Raw genomic sequence first — 27008 nt, 5'->3', positions numbered from 1 at the left:
AACGCTTACAGTCTATAGTTTTTAGCACTACTGTAGTGCTAAAGTGCTAGGTATGAAATAAAACTAAATAGTGGCATTTAAATTATTTGTGTAAATACTGGTGCGACCAACAGATCCAACATTCTGACAGTGTATGCATATCACTTATATACAGGGACTTATTAAAGTAATAAAACATTTCTCTCTCAAGGGCCTGCGAAGTGATAAGCTATGAGGCTTTGTATCCACTCTATTGCATCCAGATGTAAGGCTCCCGATAGCTCCGAGCCAAAATGCACCAACAAAAAGAGGCCTTTTGCTAGAATCTGAAGAGGCCTTTTGCTAGAATCTTATGAGCACCTTCTCTGCCTGCACAATGCTGCTCGGATCAAAAGCAGACAACGTGAAGGCGCTGCTGAAAGGGTCCCGGTGACAGACAATTACACCAGGACAAGTTAAACCTATCGGGAGAAGTAGGAAAGCAAAGTGACACTCCGCTGAAAGAACCCAGCTTTGCAACAGGTTAGACGGTGTCTACCTGCTAAAAATAGTAAGTAGACAGCATCTACCCACGTCTACCCTAGACTCGAGCCCTGGGTTACCTTTACCTGTAAAAAGTCAGCGAGCTGTATGCAAACAATGAAAATTGTTAAAGCAGTATCTAGTGACGATTGCACTAATGGCTGGAAAACGAGAGAAAGGAACGTAGCTGAGAATTAAAACAATATTTGCAATCTAAAATGCCCATGTGATGAATATCCAGTGGTAGGAATTCTAGTGCAATGACATGACCTACTGATGGGAGTTTTTGCTCTATACTAATTTACACATTTTCAATGTTGTGGGCCTTTTTTAAATATGAAAGCTTGGATATCTAAATCCATTGTGAGGATGTGTACGACACAGAAAAAAGAGAGTCTCTTCCTGCTTCTATAACGAAAACCACATTTGTAAAATTGATCCGTTTTCCCCAAGGAAGAGATAAGGATGGATCTCTTAAAGAATTACAGATAGACTTCTTGTAGCCATAATTGTTGGCTCATAGGACACATGCATGAAAGGTAAAACAGACATGATGGCCTGCCACTTTGGAAATGACCTGGCCTTGTAGGACCCTTTCCACTTGAAAACTGAGTGTGCACTATGCCCCTTTAGGAATATCTGATCTTTAGTAGGCTTCTGAATACCCACACCCCAGAATGTCAAAATATTAAATAGTGTGTGCTGTAGAGTCTGGTGATGTTTAATTGCCATTACCAGGAAATTTGTACTTTTTGACAGCATGTCTAGTGGCTGATAAATGTTTTCCCTGACAAACATGACCATCCAGTCACCACTGGCCATCTACCCACCTCCACATCGTGTGCAATGTTTCTTGCAAAAGACTTGTTGTAGATAAAACAGGAGTGGGGTACCGGTCAACCGTGTTGGGATTGGGGTGTAATAATGTAAGAAAAATAGTATCCCAACTGGTATTGATTGAAGACAGTTAGCAAAGATATGCAAAAAACATTATCCGGAAGGAAACAAGGAGGCTCTATATGATTCTGACATTTGCTAGAAGCATCATGTTATGTACAAATATTTAAAAGTGAAACAGAGATATAATTTGTAGTTATAGCAGCACTGCAGTATATAAATCAAAACAAAACTGAGAAACAACCCAAATTGTACGTGGTGCTCTAGGTGTGACAGTGAAAACCAAAATAGCGACGCATGTTACAATGTGAGACAGCGTGGGTGGCGCAAAGTGACTGGTGAATAAATATACAGTGAAATATTTGGTACACGGCGGTTCCAAGTGGATTAAAAGTTCATTTTTGAAGTATTCTATGTTGTCAACCGCTTCGTGTCTCGCGCCTGTATTCGCGCTGGAAAGTCTTGCAAAACACAGCATGGAAAATAACTGCCTATTCGACCTGGAGATTAAACACCCATTTATATACAAATATTTTGTTTCGTGGACCTATTATATCTGTTATATAGTTTTTAAATATAGCAGATTGCGTATCTTCATTTGAACCCAAGTAATAGCTACTACACACTAAATCACTGGCCCAGTTCAATACTAAAAGGAGTGAGTACTGCTGTCCTTCTCTTGAAATGGATTCAGAAAACAGGATATTGCAAGGCCCGAGGAGCCTAACATCCCAACAGGGCACAGAGTAAGCATGGAAGAGAGGCATACAGGGCACTCTGTGTGTGAGTGACCACGGGCGACCCAAAGCATTAGGGTGAATTTTATGTCTTCGGGTAAAGAACTGGTACTAGCGATCTAGAGTGATACAGGATCAATGAAACCTGCCTAACAGGCAATCTTGAAGCTTGATAATGATGTTCAATCTTAAGGATTGATAATGATGTTCATGCAGAAAGCCATATTCACAACAAGAGGTCCAAATAGACGTCACCTAGTAGAATTGTTGTCTGAGCCCTGTAAAGAGAGCTTTAGCTAAAGAATTTGACTGTAGGCCAAATTCAGTGCTGCAGTAAATAGTTACCAGATAAGTCATCATTCCAACATATAGAGGAAGAGGACAATGGGAAAAGATGCTAAAAGCATTCGTATTACATTCCTATTATTCTCTGTGATCTGTATTTTCTTTCCTAATGTGTAACAAGTCATGGATGGTCTACAAGAAAAGTAGTACTTTGGGAAATACATTTTGGTTTGTGGAACAAAATGACAAGAGGTCCCCAAATCTTAAAGCTTAGCCCTGTCTATGCAAGAACCAGGAACATTCAAGATGCTATGCCGATATCATATCCTAGGCTTCTGGACCGAAAATAGTATATACCAATTGAGAATATGGAAAACACACAAAGCCACATGTACAATGGTCTGGTTTATATGAGGATTACTGTTTTTTTTGGGGTCGGGGGGTCGGGGGGGGGGGTGAGGCCATGCTTCCTCAGCACCCTTGAATAAAGGGGAAAATATGGCTCACCCTGGAAGTGAGACATCTTTAAGCAAGCATTGCTAGTGTGGAAGTAAGTGGACCATTGAACTGCTCTATAAAGCATTTTACCACACGATTCTAGTTATATCTAAGAAAATGTGTGTTCATTTTATAAAAGGATGCCTCACATACGTTAACACGAAACATGGTTTACATCCAAAGGACTAATAACAAAAAAGGAAGCAAGAGTGGCTAAGTAAAATTTTGCAGAACAAATGAAAACACATTTAAATACTAGCATTTGACCATTATGATTGGAAGACGATTACCAAAAACTCAATTTTTGAAGTTCGTGGTGATCAAAGGTTATCTCATGCAACTGTCATAATACTGTGATTTTCACCTCTCTTTTCTACCCAAAACAAAATGAAGGAAGTTGGCTTCTGTCGTTGGCAATTCTGTGTCCGAGAAACACATTGGCCTTTGTATTCACGCATTCGAGTTCCAACTCAGCATTCGGTATTCTGGAACTGCAATAGTGCAGGTGCATGAATGTAGTTGGAGATTTTGGTCTGATGTCACCCTTGGGCTGCTGCCAGATGGAAGCTTCCGAGCAGTACTTAATGGACGATTCAGCATGTTGGATGTAACTATTCCAGATGTCCCTAGTGTGACTGAGGAGGAAAGAATGCAAAGCAGTACTATGTTAGCCTCTCTCTTTCTTCCCTCACTCACATCTACCACAAGAGAACAGCTCCACCACAGTAAAGTCTGACATGAGATTGCTGGAAACAAATAATTAATAACAAATGGTGTCGATCAGCACCACAGACATAGCATTATGTTTGCTCACAGGTGCAGAAGATGTAAAAAAAAAAAAAAAAAACCAAATTATGAAAGTTTAATGCAGTGTTGTTTAGATGTGAATTGGATGAAGGATGCTCCTATCATCTATGAATAGAAGAGGTCCACGTCAGAAGTGCAGGCAACGCAATTTTATGCGATTGCTCTTTTACAAAAGTTTTGTCCTGAGTTGGGGGCACAAAAACGGGGACATGACTTGCCATCAGAGGCATCAGTCCACTCTGTGGCCTAAGATGCTCTTCCTTGAAGCAAAAAAGGTTTCCTGCGAGTGCTTAATTTGAGCCGGAGGTTGCATGTCGGCCCACCAGTAATTATTTTGGGGGACAGAGACTTATTTTTCAGTATGAGACTTTGACCCAGAACTAGAGAGAATAGCACAGAAGGAGGAAGAGAATGTAGCAAAGTAGTGACAAAGGTAGAAATAAGGTTTTAAAAAGGATCTGCAAGAGTGAGATAAAGGAGCAGGGACTGGATAGCAGTGGTTAACAGGGGACGAGGAGAAATCAAGTTTAAACAGCCCTGGTATTCATCAACACCAGCATATAAGGGCGCTGGAGACTGGCCTCTGGGAAAAACTTTATGAGACCAACTTTGGACCTAGCCACTTAAATTTTTTTTTTTTACAAATTAAGCATTATTGCGCCGACATTAAAATAAAACTTTGCGAACTCTGCACTTTGTAAAACTCTCAAAAATGAAATATAAACATGCAAAATTCAAGATAACTCGACTTCATAACTTCAGGTACACCTAGAGATGAATCACATTGAGTGCAAAATAGTCTCCCAGAGAAAACAACTTTTCTATGCTGTCATTACCACGCATTACCATTACCATGCAGTCACTGCCACTCAATGCTGTTACCACGGATTGCCTTTACCACGCAAGTCTTAACCACGCCTTTACCACATATACATTTACAATGAAAATGTAAGTATATCATATGTAAGTGAAACCGCTTTATTTAAAAACAAAAGATATATACATATATATATATCGACACCCAAAGGGATCCTAAAGCCATTTGAGAGCGCTCAGCAGTGTGTGCTCTGCCCAGGGGCCGGATCCTGACCCTGGAAAATCTCTGTACACAAAAGAGGCGGCACAACCAGGATACTTTTCAGCCTTGTTTATTCGACTTCACCCCACTAACGCGTTTCAGCCACAACTGGCCTTGCTCACGGTCGGTTAGTCCCTCCACAGTGTTGCTTTTTATTCTCCTATAGTTAACCCATTATGAGGCATTATGGGATTTGTAGTTATACATAGTGAAACGAAAATTTAAAAACAAAAGAAAGACTTAGTGTGCATTTTCAATTGTTACACTGATGTGACAAGTAGTATACTGTGGCTTATTTGAACAAAAACATTCATCGGGTATAGTACCCTTAGTCTTTAGTTCATAGTTTATTCTTAGTTTTTTCGTTTTTCGAATTTCAGGGTGTAGTACCCATTTCATTTCTAGAACACTTTACTCCAGATGAACATGCAGATCCTCTCCAAAATTCATCCCTCTTGGGTGCTTTGTTCTGAGCTTGATTATAATTTTTGATTCGATTTGACGGAGTTTGCGGACTGTGTCTCCGCCTCTTTCCAATTTATCAAACATTTTCACTCCATAGAACTGCATTTGTCTCCAGTCTCCATTTTGACACAAACTCATGTGTTTCGCTGTGGCATATTGCATATTTGAATTTTTCACCGCTCGGATGTGTTCCAATATCCGTTTTTTTAGCATGCAGGTTGTGCATCCCACATACTTCATCCCACATTTACATTCAACAATGTATATCACGTTTTTGGAAGAACATGTAATCTGTTGGTCAATCTTCATTATTTTTCCATCTGGTTCCTCAATTGTTTTCATGCTTTTGCTGATTTTGCACGCCTTGCATGAATTACATGGCTGAAAGCCTGTACGCTGTTTCTGTAACCAGTTTGGTTTCTGTTTTTCTTGAAAATAACTTCTGACCAGTAAGTCCTTCAGGGATGTGTTCTTTTTATAGGTTATCAGCGGCGCTTCACCTAGGGTGGTTCCAATGTCAGGGTCCCCTGACAGAAGGTGCCAATATTTTTTCATGATACGAGCAATATTTCCACTCTCTTTGCTGAATGTCGTTATGAATCTTGGAGACACACTAATTTCTGTTTCTTTGTTCTGCTCTATTAGTGTTTGGGTTCTAGTTTTCAAATCGATTTTTCTTTTGCACTTATTTAGTACTCTTTCTTTATATCCTCTTGATCTGAACCTGCATTTACTTTCCTCTATTACTCTTTCAGCATCCTCTGGTACTGATCAATCAGGGGGGGCGGGGGGGGTAGTAAGCAATGGCTTACAGAGGATTACAGGTAAGTAAACATATAAATAAATAAAACTAATTTCGTTGCACGCACTGCATCCCCAAATGCGATGCCGTGCACGTAACATTTGTTTTATTTATTTAAATGTTTACTTACCTGTAATCCTCCGTAATCTATAGATTACTACCCCCCAACCTGCCCATCCCCCTCCCCACGTCACTGCCCGGCAGCTACTCCCACCACCGACCGCTACTGCAGAAGGGATGTGTAATCTGCGAAAACGTAATGTGCCAAAGGCACTCGGCGCCTAGATTACAAACTTGTGAGTTCAACATGGCTGTGTAAAGCCGTGCTCAGGCCAGAGACTGTCTGGGGAGAACCACGTTCATGCAATGCATGTTTGATGAAAACTCATAAGGTATTAACTTTAAAAGTGTTCAGAAAAACCTTTGCACCTATGCTCATCAAGCATGAGTGGTAGACATACAGGAGTAAAGAGGACCTATCCGTTCAAGCCTTTTTATGATAAATGTAGGATGAGTGCCAGTATAATCTACTTTGATAGGGAAAAAAGAAAATTACTTGTAAATGTGAAGAATATGCACACAATTGCATTCACTGTGCACATTTACATTTAGGGAAACAGGTGTTAATTGCCTGTCTCTCATATCATCATACACCTACACACTCAGGTTATAATTTGCTTAAATTTGGTTGATTTCTCAATGGTCTCGACAAAATGTCACTAAATAGCCTAACACCTCGACATAACACGCACATGTGGCATATATGTGGTGACTTCTAGCTGTTTTGTGGATTGGATCCTGTAACTTCTCTTCCCTTGCTAGTTTCATTAAGCAATCAGTGCTGATCTTCCAATGCAACACCCAGAATGGAATGGCCCAACACATCTTTGAAATAAAATGAACTAGTACCTTCAAATACGCAACACCTGGTATGATATCGCCTTTCTGGTTAATATATCTAAAATGGCATGTGTTAAAGGGGAGAGTTATAAAATACACTTTCATTTAACTAGCCTCTTAAAAAAAACTGTGACCCTCATCAGATTCCCGTTTCCTGCAGGGAGTTAGTTAATGTGGTTCATCCTGCATATAGCAACAATGGCTTGTGTAATAGATGGCCGGGTTCCATGTTTCTGAACAGAAACGCCACTGAATAACTTGTCTATTCAGCCCTGACTCCCCATGTGACATTGCATAAGATCATCTGTACAAAATTACATTTGCCCAGCTCTTAAAAATTAAGAAATAATATTTTTTTCCTCGAAAATGTTGTTGTTTAGTTCAACCTAACATTTTGTTTCTGAAGCTAACATGTTGGTGATGACACATGCAATTGGAAGCTTTCCATTAGAGCGTAGACAACAAAAATGTATTTTCCCACATGACGACACCTGTATAAAGTACCACTGTTGGAATTGGCCCTTTTTGCAGAGTTACCCCAAACGTTTTGCCATCATCTTCCTATTTTTCTGACCTTCTTTTTGTTGACTTTAGGACTCTGGGCACTTTACCACCGCTGACCAGTAAAAAAGTGCATGTGTTCTCTTCTCTAATCATGGTATAATTGGCTCACACCTGTTTGGCATATTTGATTTACCCATAAGTCCCTTATAAAGTGGTATACCATATACTCAACCCTGTACTTCAAATGCTACTAGTGGGCCTGCAGCACTCATTGTGCCACCCACATAAAAAGCTTATCAACCCTGTCTCGGGCCTGCCACTACAGTATCCGTGTTTGCAATTTACTGCTACTTCAACGTGGCATTCAAAACTACTTGCCAAGCCTTAAACTCCCCTTTTATTACATATATGTCACCCCTAAGGCAGGCCCTAAGTAACCCAAAGGGCAGGGTGCTATGTAAGTAAAAGGTAAGACATTTACCTTTATGTTTTGTATTTCCTGGTAGTGACAAACAGCCTATTTTGTTTTTCACCACTGTGAGGCCTACCCCTCTCAGAGGCCAGCATTGGGAATTCCTTAATATACTTTTAAGTTGTAATTCCTGATTGCAGAGGAGTAGATACTTTATGTTTAATATCCTTGGATTGGTAATGAAAAATCCTCTTTATAGGTAAAGTCCGATTTAGCATTACTAGTTTAGGAATGCCACTTTTTAAAAGCGATCGGATGCGATTTGGAAATTTGGAAGGGGGTGACGTTGTTTGTTTGTTTAACCGACTCGCTTGCTCGGAGTATTGACTGGATGCAATGCTGTGTAAAATTACAGCTTAAAGTATCTGCATAAAAAACGCAGATAACTCTCCAGATAACATTGCATGTCTGGATACATTGTTTTTATCTACGACTGTGTGTTTGTGTTCATCACAACCACAGATACTAATTAAATCACAACCAATTCATTTAAACGTTGTGTGTTAGGAATACTGTTTGCCTATTGCGCAGTCTATACTAAATGAACAAACATGAAAGAATGATTTTTTCGCATGTTTAGGAGCCTAGTTACAAGGCCCCCTTTATTTGACCTGCAAGTTCTATACTGAACCACATATTCGAATATATTTATACAGGGGACTCTTTTTAACAATTACCTATTTGTCCTGAAGATGGTCTTACGGACGATTCTGCCACTACAGACCGAAAGGTCGACTATTACGTCTATTTCATCATTAATTGACACTGAGGAATTGTTATCTACTGTTTTAAATTAATTTTCTCTTGATTGACTTATTTGGAACAGATGTACACACTCATGATTTTTAGGTTCTTTTATATTTCCTCCATCATGGTGTTTTATTGTTTCCTGAATGTACCCTATTGATTTATGACTACATTACATTTGTATCTGTTTTGAAGAAAGACATACCCGTGTTCTTTAAACTTTAAACATTTCTATTTGAATAATGTTATTGATTACTGGATTTACTCTAGGTTGAATTACTACCATGAGTTCAACACCCAAATCCCTAGCTATAATTCAAATCTGAATAAGATCAATGAATGAAATCCCTTGTAGGCACTATTACTTACTATTAACTTTTAGAAAGCGAGCATTTCTCTGCACTTAGCACTTTGTGTGCCTTCTAGCATGTCTCCAATACACGTCTGGGTTTAGGTGACAGCTCCAACTTGTGAATACCCTCTAGACAGACACAAACACAGGACGCTTAGCTGCATCTGCAATCATCTGCATATCCAATGAGGATAGCTGAAATCACATGAAGATTATCATAAAACACATACTGGAAGGGAGTGTGTATTGCATGCATTTAATGCAGTTTTTTTAAAATAAGCATATCATATTTTTTCACCACCGGTTTGAAAAATGCACTGGTCTCTCTCATTGATGGCCAGCACCGACATACACTTTTAGACACACCTCCCGCCACAAATTCTAGAATTGCAAACTTTAGAGCTGGGGAGCTACGTTCGAATCTCAGCATCAGCTCAACATCCTGTGATTCCAGGCAAATCACTTTGTCTCCCCGTGCCTACCACAAATGAATGTGTTCTTCTGTAATGTAAATTGTACTCATGCCATGTTGTCGAGTTAGCGCTATATAATATTGCAAGGAAAAATAAAGTAGGGAAACTCGAGTTCACACACTACTGAACGCGCACTCTTAAGTGCATCAGCAGTGCACTATGAATCAGAGTGTTTCACAGGCCTGTCACAGATAAGAAATGCTATCAAAACGAAATCCTACAAAACAATATACTACTGGCCGGCAGCAATTCATACCCGGACAATGTCGGGACGGGCTGCTAGTACATAAATAAAAGGCATTGTCATTTACAATGCCAAGAGCTCAAACTCTTGTAAATGTGAACCCTATTTAATTTCAATGAAGTGACAGCCATTTTCCCAGGCTGCTTGGAAAGTGAAAGCATGCATGGCGCTCTGAATGTTGCAGGAAGTATTTCGTGCCTGCAGAAGGAGAAACTCATTAAAGAAAATAGTGCTTACAGACTAAAAGAGACATACCGTGTAGCAAAATAAGTAAATTGCCTGCCCTCATGGGAAGTTACAAATGAAGACAAGGCAGTACTAAGGAGGGACTAACAAGCCTAATAATGAATCAGAAGCCAGCATTAACAAAAAACAATGACACAAGCCAGTGCAAAATATGGGCGGAGAGTGGATGGAGCTTAACTTCCGTACTAAAATACAGCATGCCTCGCAGAGCAGCGCATGCGCTGCACAGGCTCGACCTAAAAAGGGGTTGAAATACTGTTAATTTAGCAATGGTGGTGGGTGCTGACCAGTGGCCGCTCCTGAAGTAAAGAAACTAGGATTCCATATGTTGGGTTACACAACACATCTTGCTATATAAAAAAGTGATTCACGACCTGGTGATCACTCAAGCATCAATTTAGGATTAAGTAGTAGAAGCAGAAACCAGTGACATCTATGGCAGAGTGAGGAGTCTAACTGCACTGTAATGACCTGTTCCAAATGACACTGTAAATAAGCTATAGGAATGACGTATAAAATGTACTACTTGATGTGTGCCCCATGAAAGGGTGAAAAGCAAAGTTGACCATATTGGACCCACAACTTGCCCATGTATATCTAAATATTCGTTTAAAGATTGTTTTAAAACCCCTACAATGGACTTTACACCATAATAAACCGATATCAGTGTGGTACATAGATTTCTGACTTTGAGAAGGGTCTAGTGAGGGTGCCCTCGTTGAAGTGTAAGACTTTTTTTAACAAAAAAAAAGTCCTCCAAAAACGTACAACACCCAGGAAATAATCCTGATTCTGATAGTAGGCAGGGTACATGAGAAATGTTATTTCTTTGAAAACATCTCACATCCCATCTAATATAACTCCAAGATCTTCAACTTTCAGAGTTTTCACGTGGCCTTGTAGTGATGGCACACTATAAGTGAGCTGGTACAGTTCATCAAAATGGCAAATCCACATATACAACAAAGGAGAAGGAAAGATATCTCAGAACCGAAGAGAAATAATATGAAATCCTGATGGAAACTCGAGCAAAACGAATACATATAGAAACGCCATATAAAGCCTCGTATTGCTCTGGTTTCATATTTATGCTGTAACAATGACAAATATTTAGTTTTTGCATGAGAACTCCTGAAGAATTGTAGCACACAAATACCAGACATTGCTAGCAGTTTCCATCTTCTGTGCTGCGCAGTCACAGGCTGGTATTTGAATATTTACATTAACATTCTACACCTGCTTGTTACGGTGCTGCCCAGCGATAATGTAACATTCCTGAGATAACTCTCTTCAACCTGACACTCTTGGCACATGAAACTCATCTACCCACATATGTTATTAAAGTGAGGATAAAACATATTATGACAGTCATTAATTATGTTGTTCCCGACTAAGTTCTAAAGGGTAACTGGTTTGAGGTTAAGAATTTGCCCGCTAGTGCACCTTTGCCCACAGCCTTGGGTTTCACTGAACCCACCTCTCTAAACTCATGTTCAACATCCCCTTTCCCTGCTTAGGAAGACGACCCCTTCACTGCCTACTTCTATACTCAACTCTCATACGCTCACCTGTCACTTTATTCAATGTCTCTGAGCGATTTTATGTAACTATTTCAAGGTCGTCATTATTGATCTAAAAATATATTGCATCCACTGTATCTCCCACCACTACCTCACAGGGCAGTAAATATGTACTATTCTTAAGGACCCTTCCACTTCCAGGTGACTAGCAACGCAATTGTAGTGGTTGCTTGAGATACTAAGGGGCCTGTTAGGATGGCGGGCGGATTACCCCCGCCAGGCTGGCGGTAGCCACCGCTGGCCTCGCGGGGGCAATCCGCCCACCATCCTCACTGAAATGACACCCCGCCACATTAGGATGGCTTGGGGGTCCGCGGCGGACGGAAAGACCGTCCGCCACTTTTCCGCCCTGGTCGCCTTGCGACCGGGGCGGTTAAGGTTTAATATGGTGGCGGTGTCTGTTTGACACTGCCAGTAATCATACAAGCGAAACCGCTTGCCCTCATGAGCACTGTTGCACGTCCAGCTGGAGTGCTTATGTTTAATTAATACACTCTAATCTTAAACCTATAATGTATCACATTTCATTTTTGTGTCAACATATACTCTATAAACATAAGTTTCGTTCTTTGCCTTTTTACTTGGTTCAAGAGAAACATAAAATGTAACCATTTCCAAATTACATACAGCGATTGTTTTACATTCACAATTCATGTATATGCTTTTCTTTTTACACTTCTTTATAATGCCCTATGCATTTCGGGCCCCTCGGCCCTTCTTCGGGGGCAGTATCTGTGGAAATCAAAAATTACATGTTGTTTGTTTTGGTTCCAATATCGTGAGGGAAACACAGTCAATTATATTTAAGCAAGTTTCATTCCTATTTACAGTGTGTGGAGTCATGCCATTATGTCATAAGAAGAAGCACTGAGTATCCAAAATAAACGGGTGATGAGAGAAAGCAAAAGATGTAGTGTGACTAGAAGCAATTAGAGTGCTGGAAATGAAGTCTGCTCTAAATAGTGAAACTAAGAGACAGGGGGGTGCTACCAGAGTCCCACACCTCATGTTGAAAATACCTCACAGCGCGTTTCACTGACCTTCACGTGGTTACTTGCAGTTTAGAAAGTGGGTTACTGGCTCGTTCAAGCAGACTGAACGCTTTACTGAAAAAATGCGGAGGGAACTCATTAGTTGTCGCAAGCATGATGAAACCTGGTGGCACCCCCCTGTCTCTTAGTTTCACTATTTAGAGCAGACTTCATTTCCAGCACTCTAATTGCTTCTAGTCACACTACATCTTTTGCTTTCTCTCATCACCCGTTTATTTTGGATACTCAGTGCTTCTTCTTATGACATAATGGCATGACTCCACACACTGTAAATAGGAATGAAACTTGCTTAAATATAATTGACTGTGTTTCCCTCACGATATTGGAACCAAAACAAACAACATGTAATTTTTGATTTCCACAGATACTGCCCCCGAAGAAGGGCCGAGGGGCCCGAAATGCATAGGGCATTATAAAGAAGTGTAAAAAGAAAAGCATATACATGAATTGTGAATGTAAAACAATCGCTGTATGTAATTTGGAAATGGTTACATTTTATGTTTCTCTTGAACCAAGTAAAAAGGCAAAGAACGAAACTTATGTTTATAGAGTATATGTTGACACAAAAATGAAATGTGATACATTATAGGTTTAAGATTAGAGTGTATTAATTAAACATAAGCACTCCAGCTGGACGTGCAACAGTGCTCATGAGGGCAAGCGGTTTCGCTTGTATGATTACTGTTATTTGAATAGCACAACTTGGACTTTGTGCTCACCTCAGTAGCACGCATTGATTTAAATAGAGAAAGTTGTTGTCTCATTTAAAAACTTTAGGTGTGCCCAGCCCCTATTTCAATCAATGTTTGACACTGCCAGCCATATTAGTATGGGCCCAATCTGATGTCTTTCCATGGCATCAATGCCGCCACGGAAAGGCAGGTGGTCTTCACTTCGGAGGCCCCCTGCAGGCCCCCGATGTGAAGGCGAGGTGGGGGGTGCACACGGGGGGTACCTGTGGTACCCCCCCAGCATTTGCATACACAAAGCGTCAGGCACCACGCGGTGCCTGCCGCTTTGTGTATGCAAAAGAATACATGCATTTTTAGCATTGTGGCGGGCGGTGCTGAGAGCACCGCCCGCCACAATGTTAAAAATGCAGGATGCGCCCGCCACTGTGGCGGGTGCATCCTAATACCTCCCACGGGACCCCGGTCCCAATCTCCGGGAGGATGGCGGGCAGGCAAAGTCCGCCCACCATCCTAATGAGGGCCTAAGTGTGGTGGCTTAGTGGACAAATGCATCCACAGTAGGGGCCTGTGTTCGACCTCATGGTCACAGGTTCAAATCGCGGTAGGTCCACTCAGCCTTTCATCCATGTGAGGTCGATAAAATGAGTACCATTGAATTGGGTAACAATAAACATCTGTTATTCAGCCCCTTGAGACCCTAGCTTAGGTGATACGTGCGCTTTACAAATACACATGTTATGTTATGTTATTCGTCGCCAAGCCTTACTTCAGATGTTATATAGTGAACGTGTGCTCTCTGCGGAGTTGGGTCCCTGAGGTACCAGACAATGTACTATCAGAGCTTGTTATAGTGGGGCAGCTTAGCATGAGACATAGGAAACCACAGAAAGATGATGATGGTGCTCAACCTGACTTGGTAGGTGGGGCTCATAGGGGACTTCAGGTGCAACCTGATCAGCTTTAATCTATTGTTGGATGTAGACTGGAAATACCTGTTGGTTCGCAGATAGTAAAGGTGACCTTAGCCTGAGGTTAGAAAAGAAAAATGGGATGTTAGTCTTCTGTCAGCCCCAGAATTTCAGTAGGTGTTGTGTGAGTCTGAGGTGTGCTGATAAAGTATTGCTAAGTGTCGAACCTTGTGCCATCTGGTACCTTGCATGAAATTATTTGTATATGGTTAGGCAGACAGTGAATTTCATAGTGTGTTTGAGTTCTGACGACAGGGGATGGGGTGGGAGGGATGGAAGTACTTGGCGAGGTACGAAGGTGCACAAAGTTCCTTGTGCATTGGGCACACACTTTTGGCCTTAGATATCCTCTACATTGGGAGCTAGTGTAGGGCAGAGGCAATTACAACGTGTCTGATATGCTCTAGCCTATCAGACTGCATATCAACTGGGTTGCATAGATATTGACTAGTTGAAGATTTAGGACATCTTTCCTCAGCATTTCAGTTAGTTTAGAAGGCATTGGCATGAGATGCCTATTGTGAGCGCAAGGGTGGTTGTGTGTGTGGGGGTGTCTGAAAATGTGGATATTTCCTTTGCGCTTTTTCAGAACTCCATTATTCTTTCTCCAAAAGGCCAAAACCTGTGAGTTATTTTCAACAGTTAAATGCCACTCTCCACCTTAATCTCTTTAACCATTAGGCCCATCCACACATTGTGCATCACCGCTGCTCTCTATCCACCAGGACCTCCATTGATACTCATGATCTCACTAGGCAAATTACTTCAATGCACACTCCTGGGCTATCACAATAATTAAATGAGTTTTTTAAATGTCCCCACACAACCAGATGAGTTTCCTGCACCTCCAAACACGAGGATCAGGCATGCTGGGTCCCACAGTGAGCAACACAATTACCTGAACAGATTTCTCACACTAACACTGACATGTGTAAATAGCCTTGACTGCCGAATATTACTCAGACCACCTGACCTGTCCCAGGCCACCAAGCTCTTGGTAACTCAATATTACCATACCAATCCCAGCTCCATGTGCCTTCTGTTGTCACCATTTGCAGATTTATTAACCTTCATGCTCTTTCCGGACAGAACACTCTCCTCTAAACCTATTATCCTTCCCCTTACTGAGCGCCTTCAAAGGAGTCTCCAGGAACAACTTCTTACATATAGAGATTTGCCTCAAAGTCAATGTTACATGGACTGCTGATACTGTGATTACTACCTGGACTAATGAGTAACTGCTGTATGCCCTGTAGACCCCATCTACACTGATAATTCGCTGTGTCAAAATTGCTGTATAAATTGCTTTGCACCACGTTATGATGTGTCGTCTGTACGACATTTCCACTGAAGATGTTAATCAAATGCAAAATAAATATCAATTTAAAGTACTTTCTATTCACATGAATTTACTTTATTAAGGTGTATACGGGTGTATATATTAAATGTCTGTAGGGTGCACATTAGTGAAGGTTTGTGGGTACAGAAGCAAATCACAATGTATGGTGTCTGAATGCTTGACGCCCATCTTAAAAACTCAACCAATCTGCGATGGAACAGAATAAAAGAAGCCCAGAAAGGTTAGAGAAACTACTGATATGCATAATATAAAAAAGTAAGAATAAATATTTGGAAGGGGGTTTTGGAGGAATTTCAATTCCATAATCAAAAGTCAAAAATCCTCAATTAGATAACTCCTTTGCAATTGTCTAGTTGTGACAATTGTATGTATCTGTAAAATATTGCTGATATTTTTCATGAACCAAAACAATTTCAGATTGTTTCATAAAATAGTACATACAACTATAGATGATTAAGAGTGTATTATGAGGATGTTTTTCACCAGCGGTTCTGAGCGAAATCAAATAGACAATAAGAGTGAAGCTTAAGGGGTCTATGGTGTCAATTAAAACCCAGAGGTAAAAAACATCCCCGTAATTCACTTTTTCTTTACTTGTTGGGAAAAGCATTGCGTGAAATAATGCCCTTCAGGTGTTGAAAGCAAACGTTGAACCGTGAGTCTGAGTTTCACTGCAAGATTATTATATTAAAGCCAAGTTGCAAGGCCCATGCAGTGCTGTAGGAGAGAAACGTTGTGTGAGTCTTAGTAGAACCACCAGTAGTAGTAAAGGTACAATTCTTATATCTGGCGTTCATGACATTCTGGGGTTCTTTCCTCCGGTGTGAGTAATTAAGTGTACTATTTCTGTTGATATCTTAATATTTTGATGTCCTCATTGAGCATTTAGAATCCCATGCAAAAATATTTGCCAGAAGGAAGTTTCTCAACCAAAAACTGAGTGATACTTAGACTAAATTATCTACCCTTGCCTGGCATTCAACAACTTACACCATCTACTGGAAGTTGCCACCAAATCTGAAATATCAAAGGCAGCACCCTACTCCTCACTAGGGGCAGTGTAATAAAAGGTAATTATTCTGTTTGTGTAAAAGAGGATACGGCCCACCCTGTGGGAACTTGGTGAGAATCAGGGCTATGGGGGCTTCCCTAATGGAGGCCTGTCAATGTGTGGCTAACGGTAAAGAGTATACCTCTGTAGTACCATATTTCTAGGCAGGGGTCTCCAACCAGTAGCTTGGGAGCTATTGTAGCTTTCCAACTACCTCTGAGTAGCTCACCTGTGTGCAGCCCATCTTATTAAATTAGAAGGTTTTTGCTTGGTTGAATTATTATACATATCAAAAAAGGAAATTATGCAGCGTTAATAATATTATTATCTATCAATGCGTTTCATTGAACATAAATAGCTCTCAGTAGAGGAGAGGCTGGAGATCCCTGTTCTAGAACTCTGGGAAACCTTGTTGAGCCTAACAAAGTCTCCCTAACCCTCCTGGACCCCAGTACTGTAGTTATTTTATTTGTTTCCTTGTTTATATCATGCTAATAGTCAGATTTATTTTAAGGTACTTTGGAATGCCACAGCTGCAGGTGAATAATAAAATAGTGAGTGCGAATAAGTGGATCTTAGCTGTATGGGAGTCATATAATGGGGTTACTTATTAAGTTACTTATTGAGTTACAGTTGTGCTACTAGAGGTAAACTTACGAGCAGTTAGAAGTTCCGAAATTAGATTTTTGGTGGTGGAAAGTGGAAGAAGCATCAGATGGTTGAAGGGTACACAGATCAACGGAGAGAACACAACTGTAACTTGTTGTTATTCATCGCTGTGTCAGATGGTTGTCTGACCAGCTCTGAAGGGTAATTTGTTCAGCGTCACTGTTAAAGGCGGAAAAGAGTACTCATAGGTTTATGTCCTGTACTCCCAAGGAAGGAAATGCCTTTTTATGTTAGTCTATTGAACTTTAACAGACTCATGGTCTCTACACTGCCTGGAAAGTTGTTTCAAGTCGCCTCACAGTTTATTGTCGGTTGTGCATGTATTCTTCGTTCTCATTTCAGAAAGATTTATGTATGGTGCATACCACTTTAAGTTTGACTCTTGCACCTACTGAGACCCACTCAGTTACTTTTAACATTGGTTTAGTGTGGTTTAGATTATTACATTTGAGATCCCATCTTGCTGCCTGATTTTGCATTTGTTGAGGCTTGCCAATCAGTATTTTGGAAACACCTGTGTTACAACATGTTACAGGAGCTGGGCAAGACAATGATTGCGCTTGTTACCTAAACTAGATGCCCTGTTTGATGGAGTGGTAGAACTTTTCAGAGTACTGATTGAGAGGTGTTGGCTCCTTCTAAAATGATGGTAATGTGGGTAGGGTTCAAGAATTTCGCTTATGGTTTTCACATTAGAAAGAATTGGAATTGTTCCTTGACCTAACCAGTTGTGATTATCAAAAAGGAGAACAATGGGATTCAAAATCCATTGTTTTATTTCTGCTCAATAAACACATTTAGGTTTTAGTCACACTGAGGTATAGAAGGTGTCTTCTCAAACAGAGTTTGATGTGGCTTAAACATTCAGTGTTGTTAAATTGATTATTATTTCATTTGTGGATTTTACTGTTATATGCTTGCATCTAAAGGTGTAGGTTGTTTTCATTGTGTCAGCCAATGGAAGTAAATATTAGGCCTTGGTGTAGTTTGACTCTGCAGAACTCTGCGAAGTGCCAAAAGAACTCTGCCACGCTCCGCGGAGTTCCGGCACTGGCAGAGCCTGTTAAGTCACGATGTGCGCACTGATTTTTAGCGCTGGGAATTTTGTCATTTGCTGTAAAATCAGTGCAATCTGCACTATTTATCATGCCAGAGGGAACTGCTGCTTTCTGCCGCTCAAAGAGACATTCTACTCCAGCAACAGATTTCTCAACACCAGCGGGCGTGACCTGCATTGACCACCCGCGTTGAGAAATCTCACAAGGAGGAGGTATATTGCATGATTTTTCTATCAAGCGCTCGCCAACTTAATGTTGGTGAGCCGCTTGAGAGAAAAACTCTGCTCCGCGTCACTTCACAGAGTTTTTCGGAACTCTGCGCTGAGTGCGGAGTGGGCAAATCTCCACGAACTCCACAGGCGGAACAGTATTCTTCGCCCACCCCTAGTAAGCATATCTTGATGACTAATGGTGATAAGAAAGACTCCGGGTTATCTCACTGGATTCTTTCCCACTGGTGGACTTAATGCACTATATTCCCATTAGTACATTCACAGCACAGAGCGTATACTTCAAGATAGTATGTGAGTAGGCAAAAGAGGGTGTCTCTCAATACTTTATATCTCAATCAAGGTACTATCCATTGTTATATTGTACAGACCATCTACTTTTATTAATTATATGACAATGGCATGAACTTTTACAAACTGTGTCAGAGAGCAGGCCCCTCAAAAACTAAACCAAGGGATTTACTCTCTGAAAATCTAATGATGTCCCACGTGGTTTGACATCAATGGGAAGTAATGGCCATTCCACAAATTCAAAACATATCCTTGTGAAGCAGGAGGCCGACATTTTTCAAAAGTGATGCCGGCAGGTGCAGTGCTTTCTTCAGGACCTGGTGGGAACACCACTAAATTTTCTGCAATCCACTAGGATTATGACAAACAGTTATCTATTTTTGGCCCAGCACGAGGTTAGGTAGCTCATTGGAGAATATATTGGTTTGCCCACCTCATTTTCTTCACACACCAACCCTATATTTCCATATTTTTTTTTACAGGCATGGCAGTGGTGTGTCAAATGACCTTCTATCATTATACTTAATGCATCACAGAAACTAAATTCTCCATAAAGGTGGAAGACCACAAGGCACCACAGACACTAGTGCCAGTCATAACAATTGTATCCAGTTGAGGGCGGTGTCTAGGCTTACAGTCCGCTCTTATATTCTTGTAAGTAGGATGCTGTGGTCTACTGCATCATATGTTGTGGGACGTTGCAGGTGAATCAGTGCTGCTTGGTGGACTGAACCAGAGACAATGGATAGGGCTGCTATGATTTTGGCTGTCCCCATCATCCTGATAAAAGCTTCAATCCTGATTGGCAGTTGTGAAGTAGCCTGTGTTGTACTGTGGCTCACTTTCATGATGTATGCTGTGATGAAGAGGATAGAAAATGAAGCCTATGATTGGCTAGAGCTTGAGCCTTTATCCACCTTTGGTAGCTTCAGAAAAGAGATGGCTGCAGCCTGCGCCAGACATTCTGGCATCATCCCCTTGGCTGTGGGTGTTGGAGAAAGTGTATGGAAGAAATCCTTAAAGTATGATGCTAGAATGGGCTCCACCAGGAGGAGTAAAGTTTTCATTTCTTCTGCTTGCTACTCACCCGCCCATTCTGTAAGGGTTGGAAGGAGGAAAAGAAAGAAACCATTGAATGGTCATGAAGATCTTCCACGTCATCTGTAGTGATTGAATGCTTGTTATTGTGCATTCTGAGAATGACAGGAAGGTTTCACAGAGTTGGTCAATGATTAGGCAGCACGGCCTGCCATCGCGAGGTATAAGACAACTAGAAGGCAACATTTTTTGCCTTGCCCCATACGTCCTACTATTCTGTAATGCATTTTACCACAATGGGGAGAAATTAAAACTCCCATAACAAATGTGTTTACTATTTAGAAGTGGAAGACATGAGCAGGTTCTGCTATTTGACCAGTTCAAACTTTCCAATGGGCAGAGGGGTGGCCTGCTTTTTCAACAAATGATTTATTCTGAGTTGTTTAGTGCTCGAGTTGTAGGTTCTTTTCTTTCTTTTCTCCTTTATTTACCAACTCTTTGGTTCATGAAAGTGTTAGGGAGCAGGAAAGCGTGTTTTTACTTCCCGGACCCAAATGATCAGGGTATGCATCTGAAGGAGGGGGCTTGGCATCAACTCTTCAGGTGTCTTTTCATGGATGCAAATTATTGTTGCAATCAAAATTGTACTATGACACACAGTACTTTCTTCTGTAGTTCCTTTGCATGTTATAATAGCAGAAAGCAACATCCATTTAATATATGATATTAAAAACCAGTAAGGGGGTGTCTGGTATGTGCAGTGGGTGTAGCACATTCCATCGTTTGACTGTCACATGCCTACCGGGAATCACGTGTGCTTAGAGCAAACAGCACCCCCTTGATGCCTTGGTGCAAGGGTGTGGCTCTGGAAGTCACCCAAATATTGTAGAAAACAGAAATATAGTTGAGCGCATTTAAAAAAAACCGCCATTGTACGCTCCACCTATATATATATATATATTTTGTATGGTTTTTGTATGCCAATAAAAGATTTTTTAAATAAAGTGGTCAAAATAATGCACATTAAACAACAAAAAGCAGAGCAGTAAGAGTTATGATTCTAATACATCTATGCCTGCCTGTCTTTCTGTCTGTCCATCCATCCGTCCGTTCGTCTGTGCTGTATTCACTCAAACGACTTTCCACTGCGGGCGTGGCTGGGCGCTCGGTAATGGAAGCCGTTGCCTGCAGTAACAAGTCACTGCTCCGCGGACTGGGATTCCGACGGCTCGTTATTTGTACTCGAAGCATGCGTGTCAAACATCTGGCGATCTGAAGGTCAGAAAGAATTCACTTCTTTTCTTTTCTTTGACTCCTAACACACGTGGCCCCCTCTCAAGTAGCTTCTGTGCGCTAGACTCCCCGGTAAGTAACCACTGCCCACGAGACACAGCTCGAGCTCTGTTCTCGTTCCATTGAAAGGTTACAGAAAGCCAGCGTTGCTTGCAACAGATCTGTTCGTGCCCTGTGCCTCGCACAAAGGCGAGGAGCATTTGTGAAGCATCCAGCGTGGTTGTGCTCCAACAATTGAACATTGTACAGAGCTGCTAAGCGAGCAGATTCCACGTGTCTTGTCTGCTCGATTGTGATTTTGTTTCACACCGAGATTAATGTGTTTTTGAAGTGGACGGGTCTGTCGTCTCGCGCAGATTAGGAGAATATGAGGAGGGCTGGCTGCTCTGAAGCCCTGGGCAAACGGACATCTGGGGCCCCTTCTGTGCAGGGTGCACACTGCGAAGGAGGCCCCGAGAACCCCTGCAGAAGGCAGGGAAGTGGCTTTCATTGCGTAGCAGGTGCAGTGGTGCCGGTGCCAAGAGGCCTCGGGGGGACACCGAGCCCTGATAATTACAGTGGGCTCATTCCGATCCTTGACTAGGGCTCCGCTACTGACAGCAGGCCCCACACTCGCTCAGCATACACAGTGAGGAAACATCTCCGGCGTGCATGTTGAGTCCTGGCGAAAACGTTAAAAAAAAAGGACTACGCAGTGAACCAAGCAAAGTAAAAAAAAGTTTGTTCTCTCTGTACCAAGCACAAGCATAAATGAAAAACGGATTAATGGGGGGATGATTCACGGTACTTTGAGGTGTGAAACATTCCCTCGTGTACTGTAAATCAAACAATCTGTGGGAGGCGGAATGATATGCGCACTGCCCGTGCGAAGCCAGAGCTCACGCCTTGTCCATTGGAAAGAGATGGTAACAGTCATGCCAGTCCTAAAAGCAGCCTCCGCAGCCGGAGTCAGCACGCTGCGCAAACACACCTACTTCTCGCATTTATAATGGTCTCCGACCATGTTGGCACCTTTCTAGTTAAAAGAACAGTTCTCCTTGAGTCTGGAGACTAGGCTTCGAGACTGACGTCTGTGACGGCAGCCGTCTCCAGCCCCAAGAGATGGAAAAACTAGACTCCTCGGAGTCCTACGGGTGAAGTTTGTTTGAAAGGTCTGTCGGTTGTGGGGAAGGGGATGGAAAAAAGCAAACGCGTTTAACTGTTTGCGAAACTACTTAAAACTCCTGGAGTTTGGACCATAAAACACTGGACACGAATAGAAATGACTGCGCTTCCCATTCTGTACGAAGAAATTACTGCAGACACAAATAACTTTTCACTTTTTTTAAGCAAGGTTCATATTTTTAAAAGAAGTAAACGGCCAAACAATTCAAAATGGAAATAAAAACTGATCGTTTAAACATAACCAAACCAAGTATCCACTGGGGGCACTTCGCACTCACAGACCTGCATGCGGCTGGCCTTGCCTAACTTTTTCCATTGCTGCGTTGACAGTCGCGCGCGCGCACACACGTCCTATGTTTATAGGACTGCAAGCGATACTTGCCATGTTTGGGGCTGCTTCGGTGCAGCTTTTCCTGTAAAATTCTGACATTTTATACAGTGCACTGCCAGCAGGGCGTTGTCCCCAGTGGACTAACCTAGCGAGCGTGGTATTTCCCTGGGTGCCCCTGCACCGGTGGGAGAAAGACGCGCCCCTCGTGTGCCAGGCACAGGTGACTGACTCCCGCCCAGCCCTGGTGGCTTCGCAAAGGTACCTCGGAAGCTTAGTCAAACCCAGCTGTGAGAAGTCTAGACTCGTGCCACTATGCTGCACATAGAGTTACAGGGACCGTTTGTTAAATGCGCGGCCGTGTGTGGTTGATGTAAAGTGGAAGGCTGGCGCGAAAAGCTCACCCACAAATATTGTAAAACTGTGAGCGCAGAGTTTGTCGATCGAACTGCCCTTGACTCGGGATGCTCTACTGTGCACAAAGGTGTGTCCCCCCCCCCCCCCCCGCAGCCCCCCAGCCCCCCTTACCTTGCTTCTCTCTGTACAGGTGGAGCCCCCCTCCCCCGACGCCCCCGCGCCGCAGTGCATCCCTTACCTTCACCACGTCGTCGTTGAGGTGCTTGGGGTCCCTGTCCACCAGGTCGATCTCCTTGGTGTGGGCGTCGCGGCACGGCTTCTCGTGCATGCACTCGTCTGCCATGACTTTGTTGTTGGGCTTGTAGATGTTCCCCTGCTCCCTGATGGGCGACGAGTACAGGAGCCCCTGCGTGGCGCGCGGCCGGGAAGAAGGGAAGAAAAGCAGCTTTAGGAGAGGCGTCTCACCACAATGCAAGCAGCAGAGCGCAGGAGGCAGGGCAGTCCGTTTGGGAGGGAGCGCAGTGGGCTGCCTTTTAAACGACAAAATGAAGACACACCACACCCCTCGGTACCAGAGCACAGGCTCGCACCACCAGGGGTCAGCGGATAGCGGAGCTCTCACTGCTCAGAGCAGGGAGACTCCGCATTCCAGGGGATTCCCTCCTCCGCCTTTCCCATCGAGGACGCCCACCCCACGAGCAGCTCACGCACAGAAGACCCCTGCTCCAGCAGCAACGCGCTCACAGGGGAGGGGCCGGCTCCGCACAAGCACCTCTACTTTAAAAAAAAAAATAAAATCATTTATTTATTTATTTAATGCGATTTTATATAGCGGGAACATTACCCAAAGGTTTCAGAGCGCTTTACAAAAGAACCAGTTTGGATACATAAGGATTTAGGATTACATGAGTTGCATAAAAGATACAAATAGAAAAAATTGCAAATGTACAAGTTGTAAAGTCACACAAGGAAGAGAAACAAATGGATAAACTCTCAGAATCACATAGGAATGGTAGTGAGTACAAGGGTCTACTACATATACTAGTTTTGTTTATTTATTTTATTTATGCGATTTTATATAGAGCGCGGACTTTACCCGAAGGTGTCAGAGCGCTTCACAATAGGAACAGTAATGATACATGAGGAGAAAATTACAAGTGAACAAATTACAAAAGCAAACGTTAAGTTACATGAATCAAAAGTGACAATAGTGAGCAACCAAAATACATGAGGTAGCAATCTAACTAGTGGTTAGAGTTATCTCCATATACATATATACAAATAACCTTAACCATCCCTAACACGCAGAAAGCCCGGGGCACCCAGGGTGCTTTCTCCAAACAGAACCCCTTCCACGCACCTCTTGCTTATAGGCCCAACCCCCACAACCAGCCCCTCGACCCTCAGAAGGCCACATTTACAGGGGCTCTTTCTGCAAAGAGAACCCCACCCCAGCACCTCACGCAATGATGGCCGTGGCCGAACCTTCACCTCAGAGGACCACACCCCACAAGCACCTCTTGTCGAGAGGACCAACCCCCACAACCAGCCCATCGACCCTAAGAAGGCCCCGTTTACAAGGATACTTCCTTCAAAGAGAACCCCGCCCCAGCACCTCTTACTCTCACTCATTTTCCCCACGGATGACCCCGTTGCCAGGAGCAACTTCTCCACAAACGACCTCACCCACGAAGAAGCGCCTCGAGCCCTACAAGAACATCACCGACAAAGCACCGCTCCACACTTCTCCATAGTGGAGCCCGGTCCCTCCCGCCAGTGCCGCCACTAGCTCAGAGGGAAACCCCGTGCCGTGGAGACTTCATCACCGCTGCCCCTTGAGCACCTCCCAACAGAGCATGGCCCGGTTTAAAAGCACCTCACACTGGGAGCAAAAGAGACAAGCAAGCCCAGATCACCCAAAGAGCACACCATTCGCAGAGCACCCCCATATGAGAACCTTCCCCCTGTACCCCATATGAGAACCTAACCCACCGAATCTGTCAGTCGCACGATCACAAGTACACCCAGATCTACAAACAAATACACGAACCCACATTATTTACACACTCGCAAAGCCCCTAAGCCCACCCACACGTAGAAGCATACTGTCAGTACTGTAGAAAAAGATAAGTATGGCATACACGTGCGCCCACAGCCAAACACCTAGCTCACACATTCGCTTAACATCCCCACAGACAGCGCCCCGTACCATGCACACACACTCAGGCAAGCGCACACACCCCGCACACCCACGTACTCTGGTACACTCACCCTCCACGCAAAACAAGCTTCCCCACTAGGGTGACTGCAGAAAGGTGATACGTGAAGGTGGACACACCGGGCATGTGTGCCACGTGGGAAACCCTAGAGTGTGTGAGGGGGTGAGGGGCTTCTAAATTGGCACTTTCCCCCATTCAGACGAGCGCTGCTAAAACAACACAGGAATACGGACCCGGAACCCTTGGAAAGCGGCATTCCCCCAGCAGAGCCAGCGAGGGAACCGAGCCACCGGGGGTTGCGTCCGTGCACGCCCTGCTCCTCCCAGAGCACACTGGCAGTGAGTGATAGGTGCAGCGTGTGCCAGCCAGCACATACCTGGGCTGCACTGGCTCAGACCCCAGTGATGCCACTGCCACGACCCACCACACGCAGCGAGCGCGAGCGGGCGCCCTACCTCGGATTCCACGTATTTGCCACCAGACATGCTGCTCCGGGCGCTGCAGGGAGCTGTGCTGAGCCTTCAGAAGAGCAGGGACGACTAATTTAAGTGATCTGGGAAAGGAAGGTAGAGCATTGTGGAAAGCGCCGAGAGAGAGAGGAGGTGTCCCGAGGCAAGATTGCTTTTGGACACATTCCAGGGTTTGTCCTCGTTTTCTTTTGGATGGATGACAAAGGGCGCTCGACACAGACACACCCGAGCCTAAAGTAGCAAAAAAAGAAGATGGCAGTGGGGTGAGGCTTTTAATGTCTGCACCATAGACCCCCGAGCAGTGCAAGCCCTTCACGTGCAGTCAGTGGCTTAGCCAGAGTGCCGTGCGCCCTAGTGCGAGGAAGAAAATGCACCCCCGCTTCTTGAACAGTCACGAACAGCTATGATTCGTGGACAGTGGCTCCCTCAGGCCTCCGAGTCTCGGTGCCACTGCACCTGCTGCACCAGTGAAAGCTACCCGTGCGTAGAGCAAAACCACCATTGCTGTCTTATTGCTGCTGTGATAATACGCATTTGGTACATATATGGAGACGTTTTACATTCCAAACAATACCGACTGTACCCTTTGTGTTAATTAATATTTTGAGACTCTGAACTTTTCCATAGGGAAATATTTGCCACGGGCCCATCGCTGACATTTTGACCTTGATGCAAAATCCTTTCAAAGAGTGACCTCGCTTCTACACCGTTCACATCTCTTCTTTAAGCCCGCCCGTGTCTGCTTTGTGTAACACCACGATTATACCCACGCTGGGATTGCCAGGTGAAATGTTGTAAAGATATGAGTTCTAGTGAGGTCTCGCAGTTTACATATTCGCTCAATGTATAGCGGCGATCACAGGGAGCGTCAGCTAAGGCTTGTGATGGCGATACAAAGCTATCGATAGCTTGCCGAGGCCCATCCTCTCAGGGCAGGGTTGTCATGCTGTGCGTCTGGGCAGGAGGTAATAAAAAATATCGACCACTCCTTTGAGATAAGAATTTAACATTTACTGAGGAATGCCTCTCGTGCAATCTGGAATTCCAGCCTGGGAGTCCTGCCCGCCATAAAGCAGACACCATGCTGGCTAATAACTCGTGTCTCAGCAGCGCTTCTGAAGTTTTGCTATGTCAAGGTTGACAGTAGGAAATGGGGTACGTTCGCATGAATTCATTGTAA

At 43.2% G+C, this 27008-nt stretch overlaps 1 protein-coding gene across 2 annotated transcripts in view; it reads right to left on the bottom strand.

Moving 5' to 3' along the window:
• Positions 1-26164, bottom strand: part of CAV1 (caveolin 1) — a 75349-nt gene extending 49185 nt beyond the window's left edge. Inside the window, exons 1-2 of one of the 2 annotated variants that reach the window (XM_086919374.1) lie at positions 25814-26164; positions 23378-23545 (exon numbers count right to left, since the gene is read on the bottom strand). In XM_086919374.1, the coding sequence (XP_086775500.1) occupies positions 23378-23545; positions 25814-25843 (198 nt within the window). In that variant the 5' untranslated portion in view covers positions 25844-26164. Of the gene's footprint in view, positions 1-23377; positions 23546-25591; positions 25688-25813 lie in introns of those variants that run through there. The other variant, XM_086919378.1, reaches the window with a different exon arrangement.
• Positions 26165-27008: the final 844 nt, after the last annotated feature.

The sequence above is a fragment of the Lissotriton vulgaris genome, chromosome 1_1 (assembly GCF_964263255.1).
Source record: "Lissotriton vulgaris chromosome 1_1, aLisVul1.2, whole genome shotgun sequence".
NCBI lineage: Eukaryota > Metazoa > Chordata > Amphibia > Caudata > Salamandridae > Lissotriton > Lissotriton vulgaris.
Note: the sequence above shows the minus strand (reverse complement) of the source record. Positions and strands in the feature narration are given on the sequence as shown.